The sequence below is a fragment of the Centroberyx affinis genome, unplaced genomic scaffold (genome assembly GCF_046629955.1).
Source record: "Centroberyx affinis isolate AG114_WGS23_722 - 3 ecotype Tasmania unplaced genomic scaffold, CSIRO-AGI_Caff_v1 ptg004816l_1, whole genome shotgun sequence".
Taxonomy (NCBI): Eukaryota; Metazoa; Chordata; class Actinopteri; order Beryciformes; family Berycidae; genus Centroberyx; species Centroberyx affinis.
This window is the reverse complement of record NW_027282345.1, coordinates 76,216-98,624: the sequence shown is the minus strand read 5'-3', so window position 1 is coordinate 98,624 and position 22,409 is coordinate 76,216. Positions and strand designations below refer to the sequence as shown.

Here is a 22,409-nt window from a genome sequence, read left to right as displayed (position 1 = left end):
TATCGAGAAAAATCCTTCAACCATATCACCCAGCCCTAGCATGAAGACAGTAAAATGGGTTTTGTTTGAACAAATCCTTGACACGAAAATAGTAGTTCAGCTGCCGATCGCTGCTCTGTTTCTATTTGCTTTTGGTCTTTCTTGTATCTCATCTGGTAAAGTTTCTTCCAGCCTTGAAGCTTTCTCTCCGCAGTATCCAAGCAGCAAGCGTGTGTGTGTGTGTCTTAGACCAGCTATTCTCCACCAACGCAGCGGCGGTTTATCAGAGCCGGCGTGTATTTCCGCAGACACGAACTGACATTTTAGCCGAGCTCTATCAGCTCAGGACCAAAAGGTTAATTGGTTGCGTCTCAGTCAGGGTGTGCGCCACGCCGAATCCTCTGATCCGTGAAATGAAAGTAGCTGTCGTCATCCCCGCCGCCGCCGAGGGAAAACATGCTGACTCACGTTCATCCTTGGGTTTCTCAGAATTTTCCATCTTTAAGTCCCCAAACCCTCGTCATGTTTTGCTGACCTGTGTGTGTGTGTGTGTGTGCGTGAGTGACTCAGCTTCCAAGGATTTAGTCGATATTTGAATCCCATTAACATTTTTTCCACCCACTCACTATTCAACCTTTTTAACAGTTTTTTTTGCCAAGTTGAATAGCATGATCAGTCTATTTTTAAGATGATGTCAGACTTGATACTGATGTTCTGAACTGGAGTACAGCACTGGAACTGGTTGCTATGGGAAGAGAAGAAAAGGCTCTGTGTGTGTGTGTGTGTGTGTGCATGTTCATGTATCTGTATGAATGTATATCCTTTTGTTTGCTCATTCATGTGTGCATCTGTACACTTGCATATGTCTGTCTCTGTATGGGTGCATGTCTGACTCTGTGTGTACATGTGTGTTTGTGTGTGTGTGTGTGTTTCTGTGGGGGTGGGGGGCAAGTTGGCATGTGAAATGCCACAGATGTGATGATGGGGAAATTGGCGAATGTGGTCTGACTGGCGCCCAGCGAGGTGGAAATGTAGGTTAATCTGGTCATATGGACACAAACCATCAGCATCAGCATCGTGCCTCCTGGAGCAGAGAGAGAGAAAGGGAGAGAGAAAGAGAGAGAGAGAGGGAGGGCAGAGGGGCGTTGGCTGAGCCTGGAAGGAGAGAGAGAGAGGGAGAGAGAAGAGGAGAGCGAGAGAATGGCTCGAGAGGGACGGCGAATGATTATCGGAAGATGCAGCGGAGGAAAAGGGCAGGGAGTGTTTGCTCAGTGTGTGTGTGTGTGTGTGTGTGTGTCTGCAGAGAAAGGAGGGATGGAAGGGAGGAGCAGGATGAGAGAGGAAGGAGGAAGGGAAGAGGTCAGCAGAGAAAGATGACAGAGGAATGAGGACAAAAGAACAGAGGAAGAGGAGGGGGTGTTTGGATTGATGCACTAGGTTGGAGGTGGTGTTGACCCCCCCCACCCCCCTCCCCCCTCCCCCCTGCGGCCTATCATCAAACACTCCTCTGCCTGACCACGTGATTGGCCCGGGTGTCGCCATGGTCGCTCGCCCGCCCGCCCACACGCCCCCCCCTCCACACCGCCTCTCCAGCCACCCTGCCACACTTTCCTTAACCCGCTTTCATCTAATTCAATTACACAATCACATTATGTAACCCAGTTATAGGGAAGACGCGCGCACACACACACACACACACACACACACACACACACACACACACACACACTGAGGTGAGGCTCTGGATGCAGTCACCTTGTATAGAATGGCCTTTTTAAAGAAATCACAGAATAATCATTTGAGTGTTTGCATTATTTTAGTATACAGTATACTGCTGTAATCATTGTTACCAACAGAGTCATACAGTTCTCCTTGTTTATATGTGACTGTGGGAAAGCGTTCTGTGCAGTGAGCATGCTTTGCCTCTGTTGTATGTGTGTGTGTGTGTCGTCTTTACGATCATATGCATGTTTACGGTCTAGATAGGTGGAATAAATCTGGGTGTCAGTGCACAGTAAACGCCCTCAGGCCTGTGTGTGTAAATGTTGAGGCAAGGTGACTGAATTACATTACAGCTCTGACTGAGAGTAAGATAAGGAACATGAATAAGGCATTTAGACCGGCAGCATGCGAGCGGCTAATACTAATAACGGCTGAACGTGCGGCATGGAGGCAGGATGGAAGATGCGGCGGAGTGGGGTTGCCATGTGTGCGGGCGGGAGAAAACCCCTCCCCCTCACGCTACCCTCCTCATGGCCAGATATCTGACGGAGACCCCCACCCACTCGCCAGCATCCCCCCCACCCCCCCCACCCCCCACCTCCTCCTGTCCTCCCTCACGACCCGAGGGAGACACCTAGTGGATGTGGGACGCAACTACCGCCCGGCCTCCCTCTCTCTTTCTCTCTCTCTCTCTCTCTCCGCCCTCACCCCGACCCGCGCTTCTTTACACACCTCGAATTATTTATGGTTTAATTTACAGCGGAGGCATCGGCGGCGATAGTACAGGCACAGTGGGACAGGAGGCTGGATACAATGAAAAGGGGGCTTGCAGAGTGAGCGGACAGCCCCGGCAGTATTCCCAACACGGTGATGAATACAGCGGTTGCAGTAAGCTGTGAACAAAATCTCACCGGGCTCCATTAGCGGGCCGGTTCTCATCATCGGCCTTGTGTTCGCTCCGCTCGTCCGTTTCCCCCCCCTCCGCCTTCAAACACTCCATTAGACCCCTCTGAGTTGAATTAATCATTCATTTCCACCCTGGGTGTGCCTACAGAGTCTACAGGCCGCATAATGCATTCTAATGCGGCTGTGGGGATTCTATACTATACCGGCCTGTAGTCTGGAACTCATTTATCAAGGCCTGGCAGACAAGCTGCTGCTGCTGCTGCCACTGCTGTAAAGACCGCTCTGTATTCAACAGCAAGTCTCTCCCTCTCTCCCTCTCTCCTCATTCTTGCCCCTCTCTCTCTCTCCATCCATCCCTCCCTCATTTACACCTCTCTCCCCCAAGCTAGGAGTGATACCCCCCCCCTCGCTCCTCACCCCCGCCCCCGGTCCTTTCTATTTTTAATTACCTGTCAGAGACCCCGGGGCTCGATCCCCTGCTGCCCAGCCCTCTGCCACATCTCATTCACTTCAAACTAGCCAGGAGTCGTCGGCTACGAGAGGAGACTCTTGAACGCAGGCGGAAGACGCGGCGCACACGCGGGCCTTGAGAGCGTCGGCGCTGCATTGTGGGAAGGGCTCATCCTCGGTTATGCGGATGTGAGTGACTTAAAGAGGAGTGGGTTTTCTGTTGTGGAGTGGAGATGGTTGCAGCTGGAGGGCATGAGCTGGCTGTTCAACATTCAGGTTTACTGTCTGCAAGTATCAAGGCCTATATGATAATAGGTGTGTGTTCCTGATATGTGTCTGTCACCAGTGATGTAGTTGTATAAGAAAAAGTTATAGATATATAAATAATATTTTTTTCCTTAATGGATAATACCTGCCATTCATCCTTGTACAATATTTAAAACGACTTCCACAGGCTTTAAACTTGCCAGAGCTAGATAATCCATCACGGTAAACATGACTACTTCATTTGGTTTTGTCAAAGTTTCTGTTTTATTGTTACTTCAGTGTGCCTGAGTTGAGTGTTTTCATATCAGCGCTGCATTATATCACCCTCTGCTTCCTGTCAATCACATGACACCCACAGGGAGAAATGGAAGCCTCTGCAGAGAAAATAATCTCTCAAAAGCATCTCACTTTATAACCTTAATTGTCACATCAATGTGTTTTTATTTAGGGCGTCTTTGTCAGGCGGGACAGCAGTTCATTTCAAGCTGGGTTTGACTCTGTAAAGTTTGTGAGTAAACAACAAGAAACGAGTAAATGTTAAAACTCAAGTTGCATACGGCATGCAAAATGATTTGGGGAAATGTAAACCAGACAGACAGTGCTATGCTTCCTCTCCCTGCTTCTCCTCTGTCTCTCTCTCTCTGCTTATCCCTCAGTCTATGCTGCACCTTATTCACTGCATCATTGGCTTCATGGACTCCCTCTGACTCGACTAGCGCTCATTCGGCGGGCCGTAGTGCAGTGTGGGACTGACCAGTTGCACCGGCGCCGATAGAGATCGGTGCCGTTATCTGTCCTGGACACATTGAGTCCCTCTCCTCCGGTGTGTTGAATGCAGCGGCCGGGTTAAATATAGAGCCTGGACTCTGGTGAAAGGGCCAGTGCGTCCCGAGCCGCTAGTTTGTCTGTCAGCGCGTCTGTCAGCGCCCACTTTGCACACACACACACACACACACACACACACACACACACACATTGGGCATGCATGAAGGTGCGTGCACACAGAAACACTAACAATGCGTTAGTGTTTCTGTGTGCACGCACCTTCATGCATGCACTTACCCATATATGCACACACATACACACACTATGATAGAGTAAGCTCTGGGTAGACCTTCTCAAAACCATTTCCTGTTGTGTCAGACAAGTGTGTGTGGGTGTGTGTGTGTGTGTGTCCATCTGTTTATCAGCCTGAGGTAGAAAGATCCTGTTCCCCTTTGGCTCTGACCGCGTCGCTGTCTCGAGTTTCTTCCTACCTTCAACTGGAATGTTAGCGCGACTGAACCGGCCAGAACGAGAGACAGAGAGAGTGTGTGAGAGATAGAGTGTGAGAGAGTGTGTGTGTGAGAGAGAGTGTGTTGGGGGAGGGAGGTGAAGCCACAGGTCAGTCCGCATCCTGTCAAACTTGATGGCTGCTGTGCCTCGCATCGCCATGCGTCGTGTGCTCAGCACATTCAGAGGCTACAGGAAAGCAGGAGAGGATGACGACGACGTGTTTGTGTGCAGCCCGGGACACAAGGTGACGTTCAGACCGAGGCATGGGGAGCTTAGGTGTGACATGATGTCTAGAATACAGTTTTCTTTGCAATGACAGATTTCTGCTGCATGTCCACTCTTGGATAAATACAGAACAGGGTTAGTACAATATGCTAAAGGCTTTTTTTTTTCATTGAATCTGCTTTGCCAAGACAGTTGGACAAATGACTCATTTCCGGGTGTCCTTCTTTTGCTGCCCATTTGTAGTCTCAGAACTTTCCATGTTCAGTTGGTAATAGGCGGGTTTTGACAGCTTTGTTTCTTTATTTTGGTTTTTAAATTGGTTTTAAATTCAATTCCAGGTAGCATTTAAAAAAAAAAAAGTCTTAACAAGTCTTCAGTTTGGTTTCTGAAACTTGCAGATATCCTGTAAATATAGTCCTGCTATCTTGCAATTGCAGGCTTGCTTTCTTTCAGCACTGTGTTCGGTGCACCTTGCATGAGGGTTTGCTCCCATCTTATAACGGTACATGCCATTTTTGTAAAAGAGGGCATGGAGTGTCTCTTGACATTAGTCCTATTTCGAGTTTGAGTTGCGTAATTTAAAGGCAGCCGAGAAAATTGTCTTGCTTTCCTAGAACACAACTGTTTTTGGCAGGGATGCACAGTAATTATAAAGCAAGCATCTTCTCAATGGAGTGTGTGTGTGTGTGTGTGCGTGTATGCATACATCTTTATTTTCTCCTGCTAAGTACATTTCTAGACTTGCTCCCGGTGGAAATAGTATGAATAATATGAGTTTAAAAAATAATGACATGTGGGGTGTGCATGTCAGCAGCAGGCCTGCGTTGCCGTCTTTGCACGGCAACAGAATGCGTGTCCAAAACGATTGTGAAATGACTGTCAGACTGAAACTGGAGAAGCCGACCTCAGGGAAATGCTTGGGTTTCCTCTAGTTTAACTCATGTCAAAATGGACATTAAAGCCTGTTAATTATTTCTCCACCAGACGCTGTTTGGTTTTTCTGGACTGAGTGGAATTTAAATGGATTTGACCCCAGCCTCGCTGCGGGGCCGCACTCAATCACTCTAGGCGACGGATCTGCATATGGACTTGATCATTATCAGATTATTCCCTAAAAACCCAATTAAAACTCCGGCACACCGGCTCCGTCCGGGTCTTGACTGATGGATTCGAACCTCGGTTCAGCCAAACCAGCGTCTCTCAGCAGTTTGCCTCCATGCTAGGACACTTGCTGTCTGTTGGACTGGAATGAGGAAACGGCGGATACACATGACTGAAAGCAGCAGGGTCCTGGCTCAAACCTTGCCTCTGTTCCTGCACATTTTCAGGATATTAAATAATTCCTTTTGTGAGAAAGTATTCCTGTTATTTCGAGACCGGCAGGAAGTCCCATCTGTTTCCATGTGACCGTGCGTCCTTCTGTCCTGAGATTTATTCACATTTTCTTAACTAAAACTTATTTCCTCCAACATTCCTCACCTGTCGGGGAACATGGCCGCCCAGGGTTTGTCCTCAATAAACAGAGGGGAGAGGTTTGGTGCTGGCACAGGCTCCTATAGCTCATTCTGTCTCGGTTAGACATTTATCTGTTCGACTCTGCAGAATGTTTGGTGCTGGACCCACTCCAGAGAGACAGGACACTGGCTTCCACTTCAATCTCAAACACTCAGTGCTGCTCCAAAACCCAAAATATTATTCACAAGCACTCACAAGGACTTTGAATGCTTTGAGCGGTAGCCATGGAAACTTCGCTCTCTTGCTTTTGTTGAGTGACCTTCGGACGGCGCCAACTTTTGAGTTCCTCCGACGTCACAAAGACCACTTTAAAAACCTGATTTGAAATGTGTCCTCGTTGACACCATGCGGACACAGTTGTGATGAAGTTTATTGCATTGGCGCTTGGTTAACTTGCATAGGAAAACTGCAATTCAAGTCCAGTCGATTATATTAGCTCTTATTAAATCTTCACAGGGCTCAGAAATTGTCACCATGGGTTTATAATGTGGACTTGGTACATTTTGATCTATGGTTTGAAATGAGTCTGATGTAATTTTTGTGGCTCTTAACTAAATTACTCAACATGCATTCACTCATAGAGGATGCTTTTGTAATCAATAGGCTAACCGTCTCCTCAGGCAGTTTAATGCTTCTTATTGAGCTTTCATTTTTCACCTACTTCCTCATCAGTGCATTTAGATCAGCACCAGATACCAGTGCAAGTCATTTGCTCAATAGGAAGGCTGTGTCTTATCTACCCATGCGCTTCCTCTTTACTTGTTCTTGCTCTGCACCATATACTGTTTTCTCATTTCCCCATTCTGATCCTCTTTATCTTGGCTAAGGGAGTTAGAGAGGTTGCAGGTTCAATCCCTGCAACAGCCGTGTGTCCTGCTGAATTGTCTTTGAGCAAGATGCTGAATCCCCTATCCGCTCACTCATTGTAAATCACCCTGTATAAGAGCGTCACCAGATACCTAAGAAATACTATTTGTTTTGAAATCAGTATTGATGCACAATGTGTGGATGTCATGCAGTGTAATACCAGCAACCTTTTATTCATTGCTCCATTTGTCCCTCCATTTGTCTCTTAGGTGCACAGATAGGATAAGTTATTATGTAACTTATGTTATTATGTAACTATGTAACGTGTCTCGTTGGAGGACCTGATCAGAATCGGGCCGGTACAGTTTTGAAATGTCTGCTAGCCACATGTGGCATCTGATTTCATCAGCGGCTCCATCCTGCCGTGCAGACTGTCAGAGAGACTCTTACTACCCTCTTCTCTCCTTTTCATGCCCTGTTGCCTCACTTTCATGCTCCTTGAAGGCCTGTGTCTTTGCAGCTGACTGTGCATGGTTGTACTTGTTAACTGACGTACTTTGCTGCAACAAACAGCTCAGCTCAGCTTCCACAAATCCAATCCAGAATGTGATCGCAACTGGTGGCTGTGCTTGGCTGGAAATGAAATTCCTACACATACTTGGATCTCTGGAGTATTTGCTTGGCTCCAATTGATCATGAAATTCCTGGAATATCGTGGACTGTTGAAAGGTGTATTCCAGACACGGAAAGTCAGGGAATTTGTTGAATTCTCTGTGCAAGTCAAGGAATATCAAGTAATTTTGCAAATGAGTCACATTACGAATATAGCAGAACATATTTTATAACTTGTTTGACATGATGCATTGGATTACATGATTTTTTTCTCTACAGCAAGTCCAACTGTAGAGGAAACCAGGCTGTTTAAACCTTTACAACTTTTCTGAGCACCTTATTCCACCCACTGACCTCCTCTCTCTTTTTCTCCTCCTCCAGACAACGTCGCCCACAGGTCAGGGCCGGTCCGACTCGCCGGTCTACACCAACCTGCAGGAGCTGAAGATCTCTCAGTCCAGCCTGCCACCCGTCCCCTCCAGCTCCCCTCTCCACATCCTGGGCGACTGGGAGACCCACAAAGACCTGAGCGGCAGGCACTTCTACTACAACCGGGCCACCGGAGAGCGGACCTGGAAGCCGCCCCGCACCCGGGACGCCAGCGGCAGCACCAGCAGCAGCCGGGGAGACACCCAGGGCACAGGAGAGAGCGAGGTGAGGGACGCTGACAGTGTCCAGCCTGGTATTCAGCCTCCTATCCCCATTATTACCTACAGACACTCACCCACCCACTGCTAGTATCTACTCCACAAGGCTAAGGGCCCTTTCTCACCACCCACAGGAAACAACCCCAAAATGCAAAGTTTTAAGGGTATAAAGAGACGGATGTTGACATTTGATACCAGCAGTTCTTCATGCTTGGAAGCCTAGCATAACAAAATGAAGCGAGGGCGAAAGGCAGCCTGGACTGTCGCTCACGTTCAGCTGTTTCTTCAGTTGTTAACTGGTATGAACACCAGCAAAGGTAAATTATGGCAACGACCACAGACAAGTCCTAATTGGACTTCTCTCTAACCCGACAGGATGACGGATTACTAAAACTCTGTCCAATAAACAAGCTACTTATGAGTCCATGTGACTTTTGTTTACAAGCCCTGGTTATCTTGTAACTGGGCGGTGTGAACCTAAACAGCATGGTTCAGACCAATGAAAACAAATTTAGGTGTGATCACACGCTGAAACACACAATTAGTATCTAGGATTTAATGCAGTCATTTAGTTGCACATAAAGATAAGTCTATTACCAAGCTGAGATGCTGATGTTCATTAATGGAGTACCGCTGTAGGTCATGGTCAGATTGGCTAGAGCTGATGCCCCAGCTGAGCGGCTGAGGGCAGATTGTGGCAGAGGTGTGGTGAGCCTCAGAGGGGTTTGAAGTCGTGTTGTGGTTACTGACGGTAGGGAAACAAGAGAGAGTCGCTTTGATGTGGGGAAATCGTGTTTCCCTGCCAGGTTGTAAAAGAAAACTTGCACTCTTGTCAAGTTATCGTGATTAGCTAGCCAACACTGCCCCCATGTGGTGTTTTGGTTTATTGCAATATTATAAGAGAGGGAAAGAGAATAACTCCTTTAGCCATAACGTCATAGTCTGATATTGACAATACCTATATATTGTCTCCATAGTTGACTAATGGCTAATTTTCTTCTTAAAGATGGCTTTCTCTTATGAAAAAAAACTACAGACATCCTATAATAGATTGTGGGATACTGTACATGTATCAGCAATACTGAATATACTGTATATAGCCCCTTTTTTCTTCACATGGGTGTCTTGCCTGACGAAGACTGTACTGGTCAAAACGTTGCAATAAATTCTTTGGGAGCTTATATTCAGTGTGCGGACATCCTTCCTTGTCTCTCTATGACAGCAGTGCTATCATCCCTAGTTCCTATGGGAATATGACAGTGATACCATAGGAGCTGAAAATGCCAAAGTACAATGTTGTCACTAAATTAAATGAATATGATAGTGATTTTTTTTTCATCAGGGTTACAGTGGTTTTCCTGGGTATTTTTTGTTGTTTATTGTCCTCTCATCAAAGTTCTGATAATGTGCCATTGTAAACTTGTGTCATTTACCCCTGCATCTCTTTTCCTTCCCTCTGCCCCTCCAGCCGCTGTCTTCAGAGGAGAACTGCCACAGCACCCACTCCAGTCAGTCTGACAGTCAGTACGGATCGCCCCCTAGAGGCTGGTCTGAGGAGCTGGACGAGCACGGACACACCCTCTACATCTCTGAATACACTCAGGAGAAGGTAGTTGGTTATTGATGAACCCTGCTAATAATAATTCAATAAACTGACACTGCTGGGAAGTATTTTTTGGTAATTTTGGGGGTTTTGGTCTCCACTTCTGTGTGTTTACGTTGCAATCACTCCTACAAATCTTATCCACATCTAAACTTCCTGCAGAGTTTTTGTTGGTCTGTATATGAGTTATGAAACTGCATCGAATCCTGACTGGTGTTTGTGTTTGCAGTGGATAAAGCATGTGGATGAGCAGGGTCGGCCCTACTACTACAGTGCCGATGGATCCAGGTCAGAATGGGAATTGCCCAAGGTAAGGCTGCCTCGTGAAAATAGATTGTTTATGTAGTAACTTTTTTTTTTCAGGGTTTGAGACGGAACATTTTCCTTTTTCCTGCTTTCTGTCTTCCATAAACTCATCGATAATTACCTCTGTAAAGTTATTTCTTTCACCTCAAAATGGAAAGCTTCAGGCATCGGGTCACCTAACACCGCTATCCAGTAACACACACACTTTAAATTGAGCGCTCCTCTCCCTGGTGTGTACTCTTAAGGCTCGTCCCGTTAATTTAAGCGGACATGTGTTGTGCACCGAGGAGCCATGTCTGTGTTCAGATCTTGGTAATGGGGCTATTAGTGGCTGTTCACCCCCTAATCTGCTGGGTTTAGAGCAGATCAGAATAGGCCAGTCCATTCTCAGAGTGAATGGACAGTAGTGCAGACATGGACACACAGGCAGCGCTTGGTGGATCTTATTACCGGTGACTTTAGAAGACAGTACCGGGCCTGTGAGGGAGGTCCTGCTCTCCAATGGTGCTGTGGCCGGCGAGAAGAGAGGTAGGGGAGATGGAGAGACACCGATGGGTAGTGGCACTGTGTCTATGGTCTAGCTTTACATGCTATACAAAAATCTAGTTTTTAAAAAAGTGGTGAAAAACTAGCAGGAAAGTTGGCAAAAAAAAAAAAGTCAAATAGCAGAAAGATGCTGTAAGAAAAATCAACATAATATTAACTGCAGTAATAGTGTCATTTACTTCAATTACTGCAATTCTTACTGCAATACTTCTTAGCAATTGAAAAGCTATGTTCGGTGGTATAGAATGTAAAAATGTCCAGAATAATTCCTACAAAAGACTGCCAGTTATAGCTAGTATACATACTACTTCCACTAGAATGACAAAAACCTATTCTAAAATCAGCACTTTAAAAACCAGGAGACTAATTTTCATGTAAATAAACATTCAGAAACCTCTGTCAAAGAAACAACAAAAAAACGCAGCAAGTGACTAATACGCAAGAGAAAATATCTGTATAATGATAGTAAATATAGATGGTTTTGATATGATATAATTTTTATTTTGCAGTCAATATTTGTAAAAAATGAAATTAATATCTGAAAAAAAAGTATAACATTTAGAGATTTTTCCTGTTTTTCCAGTTCTACTATAAACATGTTTTTATCTCTCTCTCTCTCTCTCTCTCTCTTTCTCCACAGTACAACATCTCCCCTCCTCAGTCCGGTGAGGTTCCCAAGAGTCGCAGTCTGGAGAGGAAGCAGCAGGATCCCATCGTCCTCACCAAGTGGAGACACAGCACCTACGTCCTAGACCTCAACGACAAGGTGGGCCTGCCGCGCTCTGGGTGTTCAGTCTGAGCTTAGTATGCATTTATTCAGACTCTGAATGCATGTATGGATAGGTGAACGGACAAGGCAAATGGAAGACGGAGTGATGTCTTAGATATAGAACTGCACTACAGTCTATTCTGATGGCTGCAGGTTGTCTGGCACGCTCTTCGTGTTGTCTTTTCATGACCAGTCTTATTGTCAGTGAGTTTAATCCCTGAGTGCTAATGACACCTCCAGGTCAGAGGAGCAAAGGCTCATCAATGGCTTAATCTCTCACTACAGTGTTGTTGGAGTGCCAAGGAACAAGGCTGGTGGATTAGTCGAGTGTAAAGCAGGTTCACCTCCCCATGTTTCAATGAACAAGTTGCTGTGAATGCTTTCCCCAGACTCTAAAGAAACACTTAAAAGGATAATAGCGTTGTTTTTAGTTTGTGCCTAGGTCTAGCTTGCCCCTCTCCTTTCCATGGTGTCAGTGTAGTTGGAGGTATCGGGGCTTGTTCTCCTGCCTTCAGAAGAAGCCATTTGCTGCCATTCATTCTCGTACAGTATGAAAAACAACTTCCACAGACTTGAAAATTTAGTAAACATGAAGCCTTAATTTGGTTTTGTCAGAATTTCTGTTTTATTGTTATTTCATTGTTCCCTAGTTGAGTGTTTTCATATCACTGAGCACATTATGCTACACTCTGCTTCGTGTCAATCACCTGACAACCACAGGAAGAAATAGAAGCATCCACCAGGAACTAATCCCTCAAAAACATGTCACCTTACAGACGTTATTGTCTCATCCATGTCTTTTATTTAGGGTGTCTTTGTTAGCTACTGTAAAGTTTGTATTTTAAAAATGAGTAAATGTTAAAAAATTGAATTGCATGCGGCACGCATTGCAAAATTATTGGGGGAAATGTAAACTAGACGTAGACAGAAGTAAATGGGCTGTAACTCTACATGGTCTCCTTTTAAAGTTTTCTGGTCTTTAAGGTATTTTAGGCTAATGCTGTAAATGGTTTCGTTGCAGTTCTCTTTCAAACTGTGGCGGTTCGGTTCTGACCCGCGCAGGAGGAGATTCCGTCTGTCTGTGTACCGTGATAAAGTTGGTACCGCCCCTATAGCCTCTCCTCTCTCGCCCCTTCTCCAATCCAGCGCTCAGATGATCTGTTTTGATTCGTTGCCGTTGATTATGTCCGACAGAATGCAATGTTTAATAGCTGTGTCAGATCAATCAGGTAATATGATAATCAAAGCCTGGTGTTCACTCAATCAAAGATGTCTGATTTCCCTCTGTCGTCGTCAAGGATTGTGTTTTGTCTTAGCCGTTAAGTTGCTGATACACAGATGGAAAGAAGCACTCTCTCTCTCTCTCTCTCTCTCTCTCTCTCTCTCTCTCTCTCTCTCAATTAACACTTTCCTCAGTGGCTGCTGTCATGGCCGTCTGGACCTGAAAAGCATGTTCTTTGCCCATTGGCAACACAAACCCAAATCCTAACCCGCCTTCACCTTAATCCTTCTCTTCCGACTCCCTGAATTAACACCCAGCACACTCTTCTGATTCCACACCAGGTTCCTGATCCATTCTCTTCTCCTCACTAACCACAGACTATCTTCACATGTCTTGTAGCTAGTTGTTAGATTAGTAGTTTCATCATGCTGACCCTGTTGCCTCTCATTGGTAGGAGTGTGCTCCGGCGCCCAAGCAGAGCTCCCCAGACTCTGACTCCTGCCCCTCATCTCCCAAGCACCCCTCGACCGTTAGTATCCCAGTTTGCATTGCACCGCGCTCAGTCATCCTGCTTCCACCTGCATCCTAGTTCTTTCACTCCATCTTCTGCTCTGCATCCACTTTCTCTCATCTCCTGCATGTCTCAGTATGTCACATTCCTCTTCTAATTGCTATAGTGCTAGATGCAACCTATCACTGTGTCATGGGTGTCATCTTACCATGGCAATGCAGATAAAACAAGAGTGTTATGGTGCCCCCTGCTGGTGGTATTGTGGTATAACATTACATGGGCAGCAAAGCCACTTTCAGTCTTGCGCTCTATCCCATTTGCTCCTCAAGCTTGTGCGTGTGTGTTAATGTGTGTGTATTTTCATGTTTGTGTGAGTATAGTAATCTTCCCCTTTTCTAGCAATTCCTTACCGCCCACTGTGTGAAGCTCATGACTCTCTGTGTGCGTCTCCCTCCTCAGCCTTCAGAGAAGTGCGGAGTCCTCAATGTCACCAAAATCACAGAGAATGGAAAGAAAGTCAGGTAGGTCTCGATGAGTAGAGAAGGCGTTGCATCTTGTTAATGATACTGTATTTAATTGGTGTACATGATACGTATTCACAAGCTGGACTGTGTAAGCCTGGGTTCATTCAGTGTTGAGCAATGTTTCTATGAATGATCAGAGTCAAAGGCAGGTTTGCAGGCCAGTAATGCCTATGTTTCATTGTGATTTACAGGAAGAACTGGACCTCGTCGTGGACGGTGCTGCAGGGTTCCTCTCTGCTCTTCGCAAAGGGTCAGGGGGGCAGCACCAGCTGGGTACGTATCCCATCAGCCCCCTGGAGGCCGCCCTCCTGTTTGCCCCAAGTTTCTCAGCTTTTGATCATTCCATTCCTGTGTTATTTCTGTCTTCCCTCCTTATTTCTGCATAGTCACCTGTCCTTTTTCCTGTTTTCTGTGAAATTCGTCATCCTTTCTTTATTGCTTTTTCCCCTCTTCTCTCAAAACTCTCCCTACACTGCTCCTCTGTCTTCCTCTCCTCTCCTCTCCTCTCCTCTCCTCTCCTCTCCTCCCTTTCTTCCTGAAGTCATACTACCGTAGCGGCTCCATCCCAGAGTTGCTCCTCACGCTGCTTAGCAACTGGAAGCGCTCGGTCAAGCCCCGCCCCGCTGTCTCCTATGTGAACTGTAGGCCTGTCCAGGCTGCCGCTGTATGTCCCCTCTCTCTGCATGTGTTGCTTCCCCCTGACTGTCTTTCATCTCATTCAGCCCTGTTCCCTCACTACTGCCTCGCCTGACTGGGAGACTGTGGGTGGGTGGGTGGAGGGGTGGGGGGGGGGGCCTTCAGCTGATCCTGATGAAAGTATGACTAACTTTTGTTTGCCGGAAAGAGGGAAGTGTGCAAAGAACAGGGTTCCCACGGGCTTTGAAAATCCTTGGGAGATTATGAATTTGAGAAAAGTAAAATAAGGCCTTGAAAGTCTCTGAAGAATGAATGTGGCCCTGAATTATTTATTTTATTAAAATATAGCATCCAAATTCTTCAAATTGCCTCAGCTCCTAGGATCCACACTTCACATCCTGAGGAAAACCCTGTGATGGATGTTTGTGTTGATAAAGCAGCAGTTTTTAAAATGAATGATTTCACCAGGATTTCTTGACAAGATCATGAGTAAGAAATAAGGCCTCTGTGTGCCTAATGTTGACCAACGTCATGTCTTACCCCAAAACATGCCTATTTTGAATCCTTGAATTTCACCAAACCAGACCTTGAAAGTCACTGAAAAATCCTTGAATTTGATTCCAAGTTATTATGGGAACCCTGAAAGAATATAAGAAAGAAGGGAGATATTGCCTGGAACAAGCATTTTTTCATTGATATGCTCATTACACCAATAACAACAAGAATTAACAGTGTTTTTGCCTCCCTTGTAACACAATACTAAAGGTGTAACACAGGTGTGTGTATGTGTGTAAATATGAAGAGTTCCAAAATGAGTGTAAAATGTGACACCTACTCAAAACAAAATGCTAGGATGAAAGTAAAATTCATTATTGAACATTATTGTTGTTCTCTTGAGCCCTTTATTTAACATTTTAAAGCATTAATATCTGTGGTTTAAAATATTGAGCAAAAGACATCAAGCAACAGTTTTTATCCACAAACGATATATATCATTTTGGAGTTAAACTCTTCATGTGATCTCTTGTTGTTAACTTGAACACACCCTCCTCTTTACTGAAAACGCCACCTGAAATAACAATGCTCTCCTCTTATCTCTTCCTTGTGTTGGAAAACCGATTCTGATTCCACTTCCTGGCTGTTGATTTCAGAAGTTCGGCAGTAACCAGTCGAAGCCTGAGTTCACTGTTGATCTGCGAGGCGGGTCGGTGGACTGGGCCTCCAAGGACAAGTCCAGCAAGAAACACGTCATCGAGGTACAGCACAACTTCGCTTATGACATGTTTAGGGATTTTAAAGTGGTCGTTTTGATATCTAAAAACCTCAGATACTACTAGATCATTCTGACCTTTGACCTCCTCCTCCCCCAGCTGAAGACCCGTCAGGGGACCGAGCTGTTGATCCAGTCGGAGATAGACAGCGTCATCAATGACTGGTACCGGGCCCTGACAGAGACCATCAGCACGCATGTGAGTGGACGTTCATGTTGATTTCTTTTAGAATTTGTAAGAGAAAACACTCCTGAGGTCAAATAAACCCCTCCAAACAGGCTGTTCCAAGCGGACCTAAAGTTGACTTGATCTAACAGTATGTGTCTGTCTCCTTGTGTCCAGGCCTGGGAGTCAGACGAGGCCATCGAGGAGGACATGCCTGAGTCCCCGGGGGCTGAGAAGCAGGACAAGGAGAAAGACCACCGGGACTCCAAGAAGAACAGAGGTGAGACGGGATGAGAACTCAAGGAAGACCAACAGTCCCTCATGTCCAGTACTACCAGTGGGATGTACACTGCTATTTCAACCTGCAGTATAAACTTGTCCATTATTAGTTACATGCTGCCTGTTCTCCTCAGTGATGAAGACCTCTGTGAGTATGGACTCGTCAGACCAGAAGAAAACCAGGGTGAAGCTGAAGAAGTTCCTGACGCGCCGACCCACCTACCAGGCTGTCCGAGACAAGGGCTACATCAAAGGTATTAAAGGGATAGGACACCCTAAACTCACTTTTTACAGCTGTTAATCAATGTTCATGGCGATCGTATAATGAAACGCATATCCTGGTGGTCACAGTCTTGTCATTGCACTGCATAGTATTTGTTTTCTGGATTTTGTGTGAAAATCCCGGCTCTGTATTGAGATGAATGTGCCTGTGTGTTTGTCATATCTCAGATCAGGTGTTTGGCTGCAGTCTGACCAGTCTGTGCCAGCGGGAAAACACATCCGTGCCCAACTTCGTCAAGATGTGTATCGACCATGTAGAGAACACAGGTATGAGCAGCACCCGTCTCACTATATCTCAGTTCCCATCTCATCTCTTATCACACTTAGTCTAAATAAGTTGCCTATGCAAATGATCAGGGATGTGGTCATAGGCACAAGAAATCAGGGAAATGGTAATATCCCATTCAAAATTAATGAAAACGGTGTGGCCAAAAAACCTTGTCAGCGAGGATATTTTTATGATATTTAACTACATTTGTAAGGGAAACCGCATTTTCAGCCTTCCGACCTTCATCAGTGCCTGTAATTAAGAGCTCCACTTCTGTCTTAAATAGGATGCCTGTCCATTCAGCTCAATTTTCATGTAAACTAGGTTCACATCAGTTCATAACATCAGTGCACATTCCAAAAACTTGAAATTCTGAGGAAAAAATCACCTTTCTAATAATGCATAGAGAAACTAAAAACAAGTCTTTTGGTCCTTAGTCCCCTTCCTCCTTTTCTCATTCCCTCACTCGCACTGCTTTCTCACATGCCTCCTCTCCTCTCCTCTCCTCTCCTCTCCTCTCCTCTCCTCTCCTCTCCTCTCCCCTCCTCTCCTCTCCTCTCCTCTCCTCTCCTGCAGGCCTGAGTATCGACGGCTTGTACAGAGTGAGCGGGAACCTGGCGGTGATACAGAAGCTGCGCTTTGCTGTGAATCACGGTAGGGCTCCGGTCTCCCTCCGCTCCGCTCCTGTCAGCTGTCCACCGACATGCTAAACAAACACACCCTCCTCTATGCCGTCACACCGCTCACAGCGGCGGTGCATATGCCGAGCTGTCAACACGCTCCGATCTGTACACACAGCCGCGCCGGCTCCCCCGGCCACGCCGCTTCACGGGGGTTTTGTTGTAGTTCACACTTGATTTACATCCCCACTTCTCTTCTCTCCATCTCCCTGCTTCTTTCCCTCCCCGCGTCAGATGAGAAGGTGGATTTGGATGACAGTAAGTGGGAGGACATCCACGTAACCACCGGGGCTCTCAAGATGTTCTTCAGGGAGCTTCCTGAGCCGCTCTTCACATACGGATCCTTCAACGACTTTGTCGACGCCATTAGTGAGTAGCTAGGACCAGTATGCAAGTATTTAGCATGTCATATATGGTATACACAGGGTCAGAAATTAACATCCGGCAAGTGAGAAATGCCGGTAAAAATGTATGTTTGGTGGATAAATCAATAAGCATCGCCTGCCACTAAGCTTGGATCTGTTAGGAAAATATCCAAATTTGTGAATCCCCAAATTGAACAAATTCTCTTATGGAAGGGTTAGGGTTTAATCTAAATCTAACCCTGTGTCTTTACTGAATGATTCACACAGTACCTGATTCTATACACAAAACAGCATTGAAAACAATTAGGGTGACATGTTTCTATGAAAAATGTATATTCATCAGGTAAATTCTTTTGGGTTAAAAGCCCTTGGCCGGTGAGCCAAAAAGTACATTTTGGACACTGAGTGTACATATGGACTAATAACATAATTATCTAAAACCTTTAACTGTTCACACACCTTGAGAGCGACTCTTGACGCATGCTTGTTGTTGCCGAGGCGCCCACAAGATGGCGCTCCACCCATTTGCATTTCATTTGAAGGGTTTGCCTGTTTCTCTGCTACAGAATCCTCCGACTACAAGCAGCGGGTGAATTCGATAAAAGACTTAATCAAGCAGTTGCCAAAACCCAACCACGACACAATGCAAGTCCTCTTCAAGCACCTCCGCAGGTAAGAAGAGGGTCCACACTGGGACAGGGGGGGAGGGGATTAGGGGGTTAGTCTAATCAGATTGACACCCATGCATTTTTTAAATTGTACAATGAGTTTTAAACAAGCTTCATGGCTCCATGAAATGTACATGGCTCATAAAAGTCATTGTAAACCTTCATTGCAAATAAAGTCATTGCAGTAAGTAAAATCTGAGTTACGAGTTCATTCAGTACAACAAACACTGAATCCTTTTTTATATCCGCTGTTGTCTTTGCGGTTTATTGGCTGTACAATATATTTCTTTTACCAACTTCTGTTTGACTCGCCCCCCTCCTCCCCTCTGCTTGTTCACCTGTCGTCAGATTGATCAGCCTCTGGGCCCGGCGAAACCACAGCTAGGTTTAAGGTGTATTCTTAGCCCGCTGGAGCCGGGGGCAATATCATATGTTCACGATGACATTTGCTTAGGTTTTCCAATTTGCATTTATATGGCACTGTGTTTGCGGTAATTCAATACCTATGAAGTGGTGTTTCTTCGGGAAATTTATAGCGTGACATTCAATGTATGGAGGTCTGCGTATATCAGCGGGCGGATTTAATCGTCTTTTTTTTTTCCTCTTCCCCCCATGAATATGTTATTGTTTTGTGCATCTGCATGCCAGGATGTAGATTCTATTTAAAAATGCTATTACACTTTTGCCCGGAGCATTCAATATTGTTGCAGTGTGTGTGTGTGCGTTGAGAGGCTGAGCGAGCTCGAGCCCTCAAGATGTTGCGTGTAAAGACCGTAGGAATTCCTTGTAATGGTTTTTCCTCTAGATGAAAACCCTGAAGGTAGATGGAAACCAAAGGATCACCAAATAACAAAACACTCAGAGCCGTTTATGACATATTACCTGTTGAAATCCCCTCATATTGAGCTTCTCTCTTCCCCCACCCCAGGGTGATCGACCACGGAGAGGCCAACCGCATGACCACCCAGAGCGTGGCCATCGTGTTCGGGCCCACCCTGCTGCGGCCCGAGACCGAGACGGGCAACATCGCGGTCCACATGGTGTACCAGAACCAGATCGTGGAGCTCATACTGCTGGAGTACGAAGGCATCTTCGGCAGGTAGGAGGCGCCCGGCAAGAAGAGGACGGCCCGGCTTTTTCCAACACGGACTTCTTTTTCTTTCTCCCCCCCCTCCTCCCTTTTACTTTGACTGAACTGAACATTGCTGTGGACCAAGCAGTCAAGAGAAACATGTACGTTCATTGATAATAAGGTAAAAGATTAAGAAAGCCACAACGCGTGACAAGACTTTGCACTTAAAAAAAAAAAAAAAACGTTTCGGAGATGAATTTAAAAAATAAAATGTACAGATTTCACTCACTTTTTTTTCAGTTGCCATTCCTGCTGCAAGTAGTGGGACGTTGGACTTTGGGGGATTTTAGGCGGGTGGGTCTCGCCGACCGGATGGCGGACAGTATTGCCGTGACTGTGGAGTTCAGAGTGGTGCGGTGACGACGTCTGTGTGTGTGCGTGTGCGTGATTTGGTGGATTTCGAATATTCAGGTGGTTTTTTTTTTTGGTTTTTTTTACATACACTGGATCCCCCCCTTCCCCCCCCCCCCAGCCAGTAATATGAGCTTCAAAGCGGCGCCGCACGAAAACCGCGCCCTCGTGGACGAGAGGAGCGCGGCGGGACTTTCGGCGGCACGCTTCTTCTTCTTCTGTGGTATCGGGAGGCCAAAGTCCGGTCGGCCGGCCGGAGTCCGACGGGACCCGCCGTAGGAAATAAGCTGAATCTGAACCGGATTAGGTATCTGTGTTGTGGAGCTCCGTGATGTGTAACGTAAAGCCCTCTGTGGTGATGGACTGGGTGAGAAAAAAACTAAAAATCAGTGTTATGTTAACGGGGCTGTCTTTCATTCTATGAATAAAGGAAGAGGCACTTGGATGAACTGGAGCATAGTTATGGTTTGTGTCCCCCTCCCATAGATCACGGTTACCCCCCCCCCCCCTCCCCCCACCTCTCAACAGTGTTAACCTTTAACCCTGCAACATGATCAGCGTGTTCATCCCATGACTTTGAATGAGGGAAGACAAAAACCCCCTTATTTGTTTGTATGAGTGAATTAACGTAAATGGAATAAAACCCGAGCAGAAGAGTCCCCGTCTTGCCACTGTGTACAAATGTGTGTGTCGTGTAGTCTAACGTGCTTCGGTGAAGTTTCTGTTTAGTGACGGGCCGTCGTATGAAGTCAAGTTCAGTAAAGTGTTTGGTTTCTCAGTGACGGGCGACGCCACTGAGCTCCTGGAGTTACTGGAATAAAGTGAAATGGAGAAAAGTGGACTTCTGGGAAGTGCAGTCCTAACGTTACCACTTCACCTCCGTTGTTTCTGATCCTCGGTGTTCCGACTCGATGACCCTTCTCCTCACCTAAGCTAATATTAATAAAGAGTATTCGGAGAAGGGAAATGGTACTGAAATCATTTCAAAGGTTGTTGTATGGGAGTGTATGGAAGGTAGAATGCAAAAAAGAGCCTTTAAAAAAAAATACTTTCAGAGCATATGTACAGCGAAAGAAAATAATTGTTTAAATTTGCTATAGTGTTTGAGGTATGTATGCTTTGATGGTGAACCAGTGAAAGACGACTTTGATTTTGTAAATCTGAATTAAAACATAACAATACACAGATTGTGAAAAAAGACATGATGGACTGTTTCTTTTTTGAAGGTGTATCTGGACTTTTTCCGCATGGTCAACTGCACATTTTGAATGTAATTTTCAGGCTAACTGCTGTTTGTGACATTGCTATGTCTAATAAAAAAGACAAAGTAAATGTGCAGACTCTTAACTGGTTTGTTTTCAGTGCTTTTCCTACGTGCAAATGTGTAGATAAATGTTCATGAGAGAGAGTGATGAAGTAAAGAAAGTCGGCTGTTTAACCTTCAATCAACCCTCAGTGTTCACCTTTCCCTCATCTTTAATTACATAATTGAATTCATCTACTCAACGCTGATAAGTTGGTCATTGAATTGAGTGGTTAAGCTTTCATGTCTCAATCAATTATGTCCCTACCTGTTAATTATGAAATGAATTGCGATATATTTCTTGAGATTTCTGAGACGCACCACAACCCCTAACTGCTCTGCCTCAATTAATCTGATTTCTTCGTTCTTAGAAGGCGGGTTTTGTCGTTTCTCCTCAGGTCAAACGCGGCTACAGTCCTGAAGGGTGTGGATTAATTGATGTCTAATTAGGTAATTGCCATGGTGCCAGTTTTGATTAAGAAGCGCGACGCAAAGCTGGTGCTGAGCGAAGCTGCTTCCTGCGGCCGCACGGAGCAAAAGACTCCATTTAGCTTTCCCCTTCATTTTCCTGCAGGGTGTGTATATGTGTGTGTGCACGATTGTGTGTGTGTGTGTGTGTGTGTGTGTTGGGTTGGGTCTGATGTGCCCTCTGCCTTACCATCCAGCATGAGTGAGGAGAAATGGGACAAGGTTGTGCCCTGAATCTCTCGTCTGGCGTCTGGCTGGCTGGCTGCTTCACTGAAGAACCAGAATGGAACCGTTCATCAAATCCATGGCCTTGTTGTGTGTGTGTGTGTGTGTGTGTGTGTGTGTGTGTTTACCTCCACATGTGCCCACCACCCTCTTGTGATCAGAACCATTCCTCTTTGAAGTCCATTCTAGCCGGCTCCCCCTCCTGCCTACGTGTTAATTTACTGCAACAGGTTTGACTTACACCTTGGCTGCGGCTCTGTTTTGACAGGACGGACCACCTTGGATTCAAAAAACGAGTGGCGGGGGGGCGGGGGGGGGCAGGCAGCGCTGGAAACCGCAGGCCGTTAAAGCTGAGACACACAGAGAGAGGAGAGGGCCCCCAGAATTTCCAAATGAGAAAACAATTAGATCATTTCTATAATTCATGGGT

General features: G+C 45.8%; 1 protein-coding gene across 1 annotated transcript; it reads left to right on the top strand.

Moving 5' to 3' along the window:
* The first annotated feature begins 4,661 nt into the window (after positions 1-4,661).
* On the top strand, positions 4,662-21,243 carry LOC139666119 (rho GTPase-activating protein 12-like). Its single transcript, XM_071545237.1, has 17 exons — positions 4,662-4,843; positions 8,140-8,412; positions 9,874-10,014; positions 10,238-10,318; positions 11,501-11,626; positions 13,306-13,380; positions 13,822-13,883; positions 14,078-14,159; positions 15,674-15,778; positions 15,893-15,991; positions 16,136-16,238; positions 16,372-16,491; positions 16,688-16,786; positions 17,364-17,441; positions 17,702-17,836; positions 18,399-18,504; positions 19,429-21,243. Exons 1-17 carry the CDS (start codon positions 4,733-4,735, stop codon positions 19,601-19,603), a joined length of 1,971 nt encoding a protein of 656 aa, XP_071401338.1. The 5' UTR covers positions 4,662-4,732; the 3' UTR covers positions 19,604-21,243.
* The last annotated feature ends 1,166 nt before the right edge of the window (positions 21,244-22,409 follow it).

Coding starts and splice junctions, on each gene's coding strand:
- LOC139666119 (XM_071545237.1), top strand. CDS start 4,733: ATGGCTGCTGTGCCTCGCATCGCCATGCGTCGTGTGCTCAGCACATTC. Junction 16,787..17,363: donor CGACCATGTAGAGAACACAG/GTATGAGCAGCA, acceptor CCTCTCCTGCAG/GCCTGAGTATCGACGGCTTG. Junction 17,837..18,398: donor CGACTTTGTCGACGCCATTA/GTGAGTAGCTAG, acceptor TCTCTGCTACAG/AATCCTCCGACTACAAGCAG.